Raw genomic sequence first — 12,167 nt, 5'->3', positions numbered from 1 at the left:
GAATCCGGAAAGTATTCACAGCACTTCACTTTTTCCACATTTTGTTATGTTACAGCCTTATTCCAAAAATTGATTACATTCATTATTTTTCTCAACATTCTTCAAACAATACCCCATATTGACAACACAAAAGAAGTTTGTTTAAAATATTTGCAAATTTATTAAAAATTAAAAACGAAAAAAGTACATAAGTACATAAGTATTGACAGCGTTTGCCATGACACTCAAAATTAAGCTCAGGTGCATATTGATTTCACTGATCTTCTTTGAGATGTTTCTAAAACTTGATTGGAGTCCCCCTGTGGTAAGCTCAGTTGATTTTACATAATTTGTAAAGGCACACATCTCTCTATATAAGGTCCCACAGTTAACAGGGCTTTTCAGAGCTAAAACCAAGCCATGAAGTCCAAGCAATTGTCTGTAGACCTCCTAGACAGGATTGTATGGAAGCACAGATCTGAGGAAGGGTACAGAAATGTTTCTGCAGCATTGAAGGTCCCAATAAGCACAGTGGCTTCCATCAACCATAAATGGGAGAAGTTTGGAACCACCAGGACTCCTGCTAGATTGGGTCGCCTGGCCAAACTAAGTGTTCGGGGGAGAAGGGCCTTAGTCAGGGACAGGGAAATTACCAAGAACCCAATCACTCTGACAGAGATCCAGCGTTTCTCTGTGAAGAGATGAGAAGCTACCAGAAGAACAACCATCTTTGCAGCACTACACCAATCAAACCTGTATGGTAGAGTGGCCAGACGGAAGCCTCTACTCAGTAAAAGGCACATGACAGCCCACCTGGAGTTTGCCAAAAGGCATCTGAAGGACTCTTAGACCATGAGAAGCAAAATTCTCTGGTCTGATGAAACAAATATTGAACTTTTTGGCCTGAGTGGCAAGCGTCATGTTTGGAGGAAACCAGGCAATGCTCATCGCCTGGCCAATAACATTCCTACAGTGAAGCATGTCACACAGTTATGCTGTGGGGGTGCTTTTCATTGGCAGGAACTGGGAGACAAGTCAGGATTGAGGGAAAGATGAATGCAGCAGTGTACAGAGAAATCCTGCTCCAGAGCGCTCTGGATCTCAGACTGGGGCGAAGGTTCATCTTCTAGCAAGACAACGACCCTAAGCACACAGCCAAGATAACCAAGAAGTAGCTACAGAACAACTCTGTGAATGTCCTTGAGTGGCCAACCCAGAGCCCAGACTTGAACCACATTGAATATCTTTGGAGAGACTTGAAAATGGCTGTGCACTGATGCTCCCCATCCGACCTGATGGACCTTGAGAGGTGCTGCAAAGAAGAATGGGGAACTGCCCAAAAATAGGTGTGCCATGCTCGTAGCATCATACTCAAAAAGACTTGGGGCTATAATTGGTGGCAAAGATGCTTCAACAAAGTATTGGGCAAAGGCTGTGAATACTTACGTACATGTGATTTTTTTGTTTGTTATTTTTAATAAATTTGCAAAGATTTCAAACAAACTTCTTTCACGTTGTCATTGTAGGGTTTTTGTAGACTTTTGAGGAAAATAATACATTTAATCCACTTTGGAATAAAGCTGTAACATAACAAAATGTGGAAAAAGTGAAGCGCTGTGAATACTTTCCGGATTCATTGTATGCTTAAAGTGGACTGGAACAAAGAAAAGTGAAGATTTATAGGGAACATTTACAATTGTTTATTGTGTCTCAGCAGTGCCCTAAATGATTTACCTTTTGATTTTCTCCTGAAAATAGCAGTGCACTTTCTGTTATGTGAGTGTGCCTACAATCTCATAACTGTATTTGTTCAGTATGGGATTGAGGACACTGCTGCCACTGATTGTTAGATTCAGGAGAGTATCCGTGAAATTCAGTGATGTCACTACTGTGCTGCTCATTGTTCTCCTTGCTGGAGGCTCTGACATTGAGGGCAGAAAACTCTACCCATACCAAGATGGCAACCACCATACAGGGACCCTTTGCAGAACAAGCTATGGTAGGCCAGTAACGTTGGAAAGATCAGCTCCAATATAGGAGACTAGTTCTCTGTCTGCCTTATTTTTGGCACAACATTCCATAGTTCAGTTACTCTTTAAAGTCATAGAGATAACAAGAAGTGGCCTAAAATGAAGGCACTGCAGCCTGTTGAAAGAGATTAGTCATGCAAAAAGCTTAAAATACTTATGAAAAATTATTTTTGTATAAGATCACTTTAAAGCAAAGAATACATAATAAACATAGTTATACCTGAGGTTTTTCATTTGGCGTCCTCACAAGGTCTCCAAGCATACGTTGACGGAACAGGCCTCCATCAGTCACTTTCATGGAATACATTTTAGCATTTAATCCAGTGACAGCTGAGTCGTTTACCTAGCCAGGACACAGAAGTCGCAGCATTAACATAAATATAACTTCAAACAAATGTTATTCTTGCATTCTTTCTGGAGACTTTCAATCATTTTACATTTTAGATAATGTTGGGGTTATGAAAACTCTAAATCAATGTTTTGGTATGTTTGGCATTATGTTTACATTTCTTAAGCAAATTTTTTTCCATACATAAACATGGCAGGGGGACATGTTTACTGTCTTGGGGGGGTCTGATCAAGGAAGAAGGAAGTAAAAAAATCTTCCTTCTTGCCTTCTCCAGGGATTCTCTCCTCTCTCCTCGATTCTACACCTCTGAGCTGGAGAATCTGGAAGGGAGAATTCTGACAGAGATGGCCAGTGAAGTGCCGAGATCACACCTTCATAAACTGGCTGTTTCTGTCAATGACAGATTCTCTGTGTGTGGAGATGATCAGCGGAGAACATGTTCTCCCCGATCATCTCAGTTTCATAAACCGATAATGATCTGAGATGAGCTGCGATCATCAGGATCACAGCTCCCCTCAGTTTCATAAACGGACACCTAAGTCATATTGGAAGTTGAGCTGAGTTCTTGGGGAGAAAGAGTTTTTCTCTTGAGTCCCCAAATGAAGGACAGGTAGAGAAGGCTGAATCATCTACATTTTTTTACATTTTTGAGGACACTCATGGAGATTTCTCTACACCTGAAGTTCAACCACTGTGACAACTCTAAAGAGATCCCTGTCTAACTGTTGGGTTCCCTTTTTATTTTACATTACAGAGAACCCAGTAGGAACAATGGGAATAACAGCTCTACTGAGGACAGGAGCTGGATGTTCCAGTGTGGACACTATTGCTGAAAATCACAAGAGAAATAACGAAGGTAAATGAATGCATTGTTATTCACCATACACTAAAGCAGCCACATACTGATCGAAATTCAACGGGTTCAGCAGGAACCGGCCACATTTTGATCAGTGTATGATCGTCCCTGGTAAACAGAAGTCATTTGATCATCTTCTGTCAAATGGTCAAGTTGAAGAACTTATCAATCAGCAGCTACAGCATATGGCCAACTTAAGACATATGCTCTAGTCAAAATTGCCCAAACTGGGGTATCTGTTTTGACGTTTTAAGAGAACATTCCAACTTAAACTGATAAATCAGTTTTGTATAAAAACAGGTTTATTATATTTCTTAGGGACTCTAAAGGTGAAATATCTTCACGATTCTTAGATCCATCCAGCTGTGGTGGCCATTGCAAAGTCAAGTGATGTGCTGCATTTAAAGGAAATTCTCAAACATTTAAAATTAAAAAAATGATTTTCAGACAGTGATACCTTAACTGTGACCTCATTCAAGGAGGAAGAGAAACAAGCTACAGCTGAAGAAAATGTCCCAATAAAAAATCTAAGCGATAGGGAGCTTCCTGGTACTGACACAAACATGAAACAACTGAAAGCTGCTGAAGACGTACTACTACGAAACGCGTAGAGCGTGTCGCATCACTTCTGGTCTCGGCACTTTGGGGTGGACCGCATTGCGCTCCACACGCACCATTACTTGCTTGTATATCTCTTCACGAATGTAAGTACCTTTTCAACCTGCTTATATTAAATAAACCCTGTCAGACAATATTACACAATGTGCCTTTCCATTTTTTAAACCCCTGTCCCGCCGCAACGAGTGACACACCGTGGACACTTGGAACTCCTACTTCCCACTGTCAGGATCCTATCAGACCCCAGCCACCTTCCCTTAGGAATCCTCCTCTAGCCCAGGACCCTCCAGGGACCTACCAGGACGTCCAACCCAGGACCCTTAGAGGAAGTCAGGACCTACCTGCTGGATTACCACATATACCCGCTCTGTACCCCTGTGTGGGGTGGGTATTTCTGGTGAGTGTGCTATTCACTAGAGGGGTCACCTATCACCTCCCTGCCCACCACGGGGTCACTTATTGTGTATTTTTCACACGAAGACCGCCACCTGCTATTATTATTGGACTTCTTTAATCACTTTATTTAAATGTATTCATTGTCACTTCACCCCTTTATCATCTACCATTGGTCCCATACCTTGGCCATTTAGTCACGTTTATATTTATTCATCTGCCACTAGTTCACTTGCACATGTCACTTTTTATGCACATGTCACTCTGATTCATTGATATTCTTATATTGTATGATTTATATCTTTTGAATTTCATATTTTTTTGTGGTCACGAATGCACATGTCACTTTGATTTACGGGCACGTATTTCTATATATATATCTGCATATATTGCATTTATTTATATCTAGTTTGAATGATATTTTTATTTTATACCTATTTATATCCTCTAGATTTTATATCACCTAAGGGCATAGATGCACATGTCACTTTAATTTATTAGCACTTATTTATTTACATCTGTATATAACACATTGGTTTACATTTGTGGTAACATATGCACACGACATTTTGAGACAGTGTCACGCAACCACATGTCACATTAATTTATTGCTTCATATTACATATTTGTATCTACTGTGTTTTTTCTTTATATTGGACCCACAGTACATCAGATTCTATGTTACTATACTATAACTTCATCCATCTAGCACTCTATACCATTTTCTTATTTCTCTTGCCACTAGGCAGCGCCATTCCCTCACCGCTTTTAACTTTACTATCTGTCCTTAGTGCCTACCTCAGTGGTCTTCAAACTATGGCCCTCCAGTTGTTCAGGAACTACAATTCTCATCATGCCTAGTCATGTCTGTGAATGTCAGAGTTTTGCAATGCCTCATGGGATGTGTAGTTCCGCAACAGCTGGAGGGCCGTAGTTTGAGGATCCCTGGCCTACCTGATCAAAAAAGAAAACAAAAGACAAGGAAAAAGAGCTCAATATTGGAGTATTCAATACCTGGAAAATAGTCTGAAAGTGAATACACTGTCTCTTTGTAGCTTAAAGTGCATAAATATCAAAAATACATCAATGAATCAATAACTTTACGATCAAGTCATCAAAGTGGTGCAACTTCCAAGATAAAAAAAGTGCTAAGTGCAAACAGTGTACTGTCTGCAAAAATGCACTCAATATTTGCCTAATTCATTACCAAAATTCTTATATACTAATGTGCTCATAAAGTGCAATACATACTCATGCAAGATAATGCTTAAAGTGCAATTCATACACAAAAAAATGAAAAAAAAAAAAAGGAAATAAGAATAAAACCAAATTTAACAATAAAAAGTTTATCAACTTGTCCAAAAAATTCTGAGCTGATAAATTTTATCAGGACAATCTTGTGAAGTGTCCCACCACCTTTAGAAGCACTCCTTTCCAGAATGATCAGACCTCTAAGTTATGGGAGGTTAATCTACCATTAAGAGATCCAAAAGACAAACAGCAACAACATAGGGGTAATCTCACATCAAGGATCCACCTCTAGTTACCACTAGCTGTTCTGATATAATGGCTCAAGCAACTTTACAAAAAACTCTGTGAACCATCAACAAAACCCCTTATGCTTGTATAACTCGAAAGAAACACATAAAAAATTCCATGTCCCAGTATCACAGATTACACAGATTTTTAATCAGTGACTATACTCATAAAGGAAGACATAGACAGACATTGCACCAAAAACATGGTACTACTGCTGAGCCTCCAGCATGCACAATGACATCACAGGTAAGCTCAGCCCAACCAGTTTCGTGTCAGGACGCATCTTCAGGGGACCGTAGCCTGAAACACTTAGCACTTTCTCATCTTGGAAGTTGCAACTATTTGATGAATTGATCATTGTGGTACTGACAAATGACTTGATGTAACTGTCTTTTATATACCAAGAGTCTTACCAGTATAAGAGGCTGATAGCCTGTAGCGGTCATAAACTTTATCTGCCAGTAGGATTGTCCACAGTATCGATTTGATGATAAAATAGTAACCTGACCATTTTCTGGAATAGCTTCTAGGGCAGACTTTAGATCCGTTGGTGATATGTCTATAGGAAGATCTACAATGCAACCAAATATGTGTAAAATGTCGATCTGCCAACATGATAAGTAAACAAAAATAGCAACCGTCCCAATGTATAAGTAGCTTTTAGAGCAAGGTGCACATGAAAGGGCTTTGAACAGCAAACAAAACAAAAATGTATTCCCCAGCACACTTACCAGCTGGCCAGCAAAAATAAAATTACACTGTCTAGCAATTTGCATTTAAAATAGAGGCTTTAGTTGTGCAACATTTGTAAATACACTATATTACCAAAAGTATTGGGATGCCTTCCTTTACATGCACATGAACTTTAATGGAATCCCAGTATTAGTTCGTAGGGTTCAATATTGAGTTGGCCCACCCTTTGCAGCTATAACAGCTTCAACTCTTCTGGAAAGGCTGTCCACAAGGTTTAGGAGTGTGTCTATGGGAATTTTTGACCATTTTTTCAGAAGGGCATTTGTGAGGTCAGGCAGTGATGTGGACGAGAAGGCCTGGTTTGCAGTCTCTGCATGAATTAATCCCAAAGGTGTTCTATTGGGTTGAGGTCAGGACTCTGTGCAGACCAGTCAAGTTCCTCCACTCCAAACTTGCTCATCCATGTCTTTATGGACTTTGCTTTGTGCACTGGAGCGCAGTCATGTTGGAACAGGAAGGGGCTATCCCCAAACTGTTCCCACAAAGTTGGGAACATGAAATTGTCCACAATGTCTTGGTATTCTGATTCCTTATGAGTTTCCTTCACTGGAACTAAGGGGCCAAGCCCAACCTCTGAAAAACAACCCCGCACTATAATCCCCCCTCCACCAAATGATTTAGACCAATTGTTATTAATTTTCAACAGTGTATGCGGTATTCATTCCGGGACATCCATTTATTCTAAAATGGAATGTTAAAAGCAAACAAAGTTTTGAAGTACTTTCAGATGACATTTGCCAACTCATCAAATGTACTGAGAACTTTTATATGAATTTTTATACAAAATTTCATTCAAAAATCTACTAGTGTATGGCCATCCTTAAAAAAGGAGTTCCAGACTCCCCCCCCCCCCTCAAAAAATAAAAGTCAGCAGCTACAAATACTGCAGCTGCTGACTTTTAATATTAGGGCACTTACCTGTCCAGGCATCCAGCGGTGTCCTCGTGTCCATAATGTCCTGGGGGACATAAGAGTAGTCCAACCCCCGCTCGAGTGCTGTCCTCTGCTGCACTTCCCTCTTGAACATTGAAAATCTTGCCAAGTTCCATGGCTTGCCTTTCCCATGGAGGACACAGGCCATGGGTGACCTCACCACTCACTGCCTGTATTCAGCACTTCTGGTCTGGGTCATGAATGGTTGGTTCTGGAACCGCCGCCGGACACAAATAGGGGTCTGCAGGGATCCTTCAGCCATTTCAGCTGACTCTGGCATTTCTAACACCTCTCCCATTCTCCCTCCAAGCTGCTGTGAGATGTCCAATCCTCCTAGTCATCATTTATGGGCATTAATTTTACTTGCAGTCTGCGTGACCCCCAATCTATTGCTCCACCACTGCCGCTCCCCTCTGGCTCACCTACAAATGAGCTGTCTTTATGCAATGCCTTCAAGTGGGGCTTACGGGGTGAACGGGTACAGCCGGACTTCTGGGAACAGCTTCTGGGTTCAGCTGGGCAGCACAGACAGGTACCAGCTCTTTGCAAGCCAAGGCAGATTTCCAACTCTCCTCCCCGATTTTGCTCGTCTTTGCAAGGGACTCCCCATCCTCAAATTCAACCCTGTCTTTGTTAGTAGCTTGTTGTCAGCACACTCCAGCTTCCAGGACTTCTTTGGCTGCTCAGTGCAGAGATCTGACTGCAGGCCTACACTGTAGATGAGCAGCCCCTGCTCACTCAGTGTCAGTTTGGTGAGCAGCTCCTTGCAGTACCCACACCGGATCCAGGCACTGACCACAGTGGTGGGCCTCCTGCAGCCAGGACACAGCAGACACAGCCTCCCCATCCCCTTTGATCAACTTGAGGGCAAATCTACCTCGATGTTCAAGTCATATACCCGTATCCACCAGCGTCACCTCCTGCAGCTGGGGAAACCAAGTCGGCATTGGGTATACTTGCGTACTATCAGCTAACTTGCTTCTCTCTCTCGCCCTCTGCATGCAAGGTACACTGGATCTCCTTCGGGGCGTGGCTCTGCCCCCAAGCTGTCTGCTCTAGTCTATGGCTGGGGTAGGGGCATAGCCTATTAGTACTACCTAACCGCAGCAGTGAAAGGTCAGGTGAGAGAGCTGTGTAAATATTTGAATTTCATTGGTGCATTTAGTAGCTTGCCTGGAGTTAAGGAGGAGGCATAAACATGACATTTTATAAGGCTGAAGTTCCAAAAAGCTAAATTCATTATTTTATCTAGAGTTATGAAGATGAGCAAGTGACAGTACCTGGAACCTCTTTCCCATAGGACAGAATGCTGAATGTTCCTCCAATTGGTGGAGAAGCTGTTTGAGTTCTGTTGATTCTTACTGATGTCCCTTCAGTCCAGTTTGATGCTTGATAGATGGCTGCATTTGGGCTAGTCTGAATGCCCTGAACATGAGATTGAAGAACAAAAATTAACTGTTATCCTGTTTTTCTCACTTTTTCTTTTTACTTTTATTGACATTCCAACTTTTGATACTAAACATATATCTATTTGAATGGCTGATTTATATATATATCTTAGCTCATTTGAACATTTGAAATTCAACTCTGATTAACTGTTGTGGGCTGCCGTAAATTGTCCATCCTCTATGCTTCTTGCAATATCGTACTAAAACAAGAGGGAAAGTGTGAGAATCTTCATTGCTATCTGTAGTCCTGTTCTCACAGGACAAAGTGAAGTACATTTAACCCAAAATGTTTATGGCTGCCACTAAAACACTAGTAGTGGTAATATCTTGATTGCATCTGATTCAAGAACAACTCCCAAAGGAAGGATTTTCCTTCACTTTGGGAAAATTTACTGTCATATAATTGTAATATAAAGTGAAAGAAATCTTTCCACGGAGGACACAAATAAGAATTAGCAGACAAGTTTACTGTGCTTTAAACTACAGCTTATTATAAAGTAAATTTAAACCGTTGATTTTATTTTTTTTTTTGAGAAAATAAAAAACTGTAATAAATAAACTGTCATTGTTAACTACTCTGTGGCATGGTTTTGTACCGGGCAGCCTGAATTCTCCTCTTCTGGGGTCCCCCACTGGCACTCCTGGCTCCATCTCTTCAGTGAGTGCCCCTATAGAAAGCCACTCACGGCAGGCATGGTGCAGGAGATGCAGGGGCCACAGGCGTGGTGCAGGAGATGCAGGGACTGCGGGCATGGTGCAGGGGCTGCAGGCATCATGTAGGAGATGCAGGGGCTTCGGGCATGGTGCAGGAGCTGTGGGCATGGTGCTGGAGATGCAGGGGCTGCAGGCATGGTACGGGAGATGCAGGGGCTGCGGGCATGGTACAGGAAATGCAGAGGCTGTGGGCATGGTGCAGGAGATACTCTAAGAGTGTGGTTCCTGCACTATCATAGGGTGATACATTTGTACCCCTGATGCTGCATGTACAGTAACTGGTACCTTAAACTGTTTAAAGTAATCAATATAAGGGGGAGTACTGCGTGTCAAGGGTGATAACTGCAAATTCTTATTAATATATGAGAATATGTATATAGATATCTGATTAATCAACACATTCTATTAGCGAATCAAAAGAATAAATTATGTTCCCATAAGCAAAAGTGCTAGTAAAGCTGTGTGTTATATATGTGAATCCTTATTAATATATTGATCCGAAATAATAATAAATTAGGCTCCGTTCACATCTTAGCGTATGGATCACGGGCAGAACCGCTGCGGTTCCGCCCGCGATCCGGAGATTATTGCAAATCGCGGGACGCCCGTGCGTTGCCCGTTGATTTGCAATAGACCCCCAAACGCTGAGTGATGTTGCCGCGATTTCCGCCTGCCGAATCGCGGTAACATCGTGAAAAAAAAATCGCAGGACGCAATACGATCCAAAGAAGCTCTTGTACTTTTTTGGTCGTAATGCGTCCCGCGATTTTTTTTTGCGCGATGTTACCGCGATTCGGCAGGCGGAAATCGCGGCAACATCGCTCAGCGTTTGGGGGTCTATTGCAAATCAACGGGCAACGCACGGGCGTCCCGCGATTTGCAATAATCTCCGGATCGCGGGCGGAACCGCGGCGGTTCTGTCCGTGATCCATACTCTAAGATGTGAACGGAGCCTAAATAAATGAAGTACTTGTTCACATAAAAAATGCTAATAAAACTGTGTATGGTATATCTTGCTCAGTATTAAATCAAAATTCTATCAGAATATAAATAACTACTAATAATCAAATCAATATGTGAGTTGGGTAGAATAAATTGTTGTGCAAATTACATAAATACTTAACTATTAAGTGCTTATATTGTTACTACATTAAGTAGCTTAGTGCAATTATCCGATTCTTTATAAAGTGCAGGTGCATATAACAGTGTAAACAAATAAATTGGTGTATTGTATACTGGGAAATAATCACTAAAGAATTGGACACTACAACATGTTTTATTTATTGGACTAATAAAGATTTATAAAGCCCGCACTGGAATACACCAATTTATTTGTTTACACTATTATAAGCACCTGCACTTTATAAAGAATTTTTTTTTTTTAATAGGTGCCGGTGCCGTGATGCTGAATTGATCTTCAGCCAGCCCCAGGGCAGGGGGACTTGCCCTGGCAGCGCCTGCAGGGACTCATCAGATGAGTCTTGTCCTGTGAGTAACTGATTGCAAGCCGTGATGGCAGCATGGCGCCCTTGTTACCCATGGGGCCCTGAGCGGCCACACAGCTTGCACATCCCAAAGGCCAGCCCTGGGTGCAACCATTCTTTTACTCTATACAAGCTGACTCTTCCAAGGACCCAGGTGGGGGTCCTAAAGCCAAAATAAAGCTACCTCACTAGAGCAACCATCTGATTTACTTGGAAGCTCCAGAAAGCTTGGAGTTTAACACTCCAGCACCCAAGTCCTAGAGGCTAAAAACGAATAGCACATTCACAGTGGTTTTGTATTTTCCTTACTCTTTCCAAAGTTTCACTCTTTCCAGTCCTATTTTAATTTGTTGATGGCACAGGCAGCAGTGATTCCCAACCTCAGTTCTTAAGTACCCCCAAGAGATCAATAATACCAAGCCGTTACTGAAATCTGTTGGGGTACCTAAGGACTGAGGTATAGAACCACAGTCTAGAGGATCCACAAGAGTATTTACAGTCTTTAGTGATCCTCTTGTGGGTTGCCCACCCAATACAATGTTTAAATGAGACACCATAGTTTACTGCAGCCCACACAGAATCCTAATAAGACCCCACAATGGTATTTTGGCAGCAGTAGGACTGACATAAAAAAAGTAAAAAGTAATAAAAGTAATATGAGGTGCTAAGTGACCACATGGCATTATTTATGGATCAACCCTATCTCAAAAAGATAAGTATATATTTTTGTTTCATGTTACTTATATTATATTTATAAGATATTACTCTCTCTCTCAAACGTACCTCAGCAAACCCCACAGCAAAGAGCGGAAAATTGTGCCCGCAGTTGTATGGTGTTATAGTGATGATATGCTGGGTTACAGATGTACTAATTCTGCTGGTCACATCAATGTTACTGATCATAATCCCACGTTCGGATAAGGCTGGTCTTCGCCTGTAAACTGAGTAACATAGAGAAAGAGATAAACAGCATTGTTATGGTATAAGAGTAAGTTTAAAGGAACCTGTCTTGAAAGAAACATAGGTGCTGCCTGACATTTATATCTAAACCAAACACCCTACATAACCCCC

At 41.5% G+C, this 12,167-nt stretch overlaps 1 protein-coding gene across 1 annotated transcript in view; it reads right to left on the bottom strand.

Annotated features, from left to right (window-relative positions):
• LOC309555644 (fibrocystin-L-like) overlaps positions 1-12,167 on the bottom strand; it is a gene marked incomplete at both ends in the record, with an annotated part of 310,666 nt that overhangs the window by 126,039 nt on the left and 172,460 nt on the right. Inside the window, 4 exons of the mRNA XM_082257679.1 lie at positions 2,230-2,352; positions 6,178-6,335; positions 8,731-8,875; positions 11,880-12,037. Of these exons, the coding sequence (XP_082113805.1) occupies positions 2,230-2,352; positions 6,178-6,335; positions 8,731-8,875; positions 11,880-12,037 (584 nt within the window). The remainder of the gene's footprint in view (positions 1-2,229; positions 2,353-6,177; positions 6,336-8,730; positions 8,876-11,879; positions 12,038-12,167) is intronic.

Source organism: Pelophylax lessonae, assembly GCF_965119305.1.
Source record: "Pelophylax lessonae genome assembly, chromosome: 5".
Classification (NCBI taxonomy): Eukaryota; Metazoa; Chordata; class Amphibia; order Anura; family Ranidae; genus Pelophylax; species Pelophylax lessonae.
The sequence above is the reverse complement of the archived record's forward strand: the minus strand, read 5'-3'. Positions and strand labels throughout refer to the sequence as shown.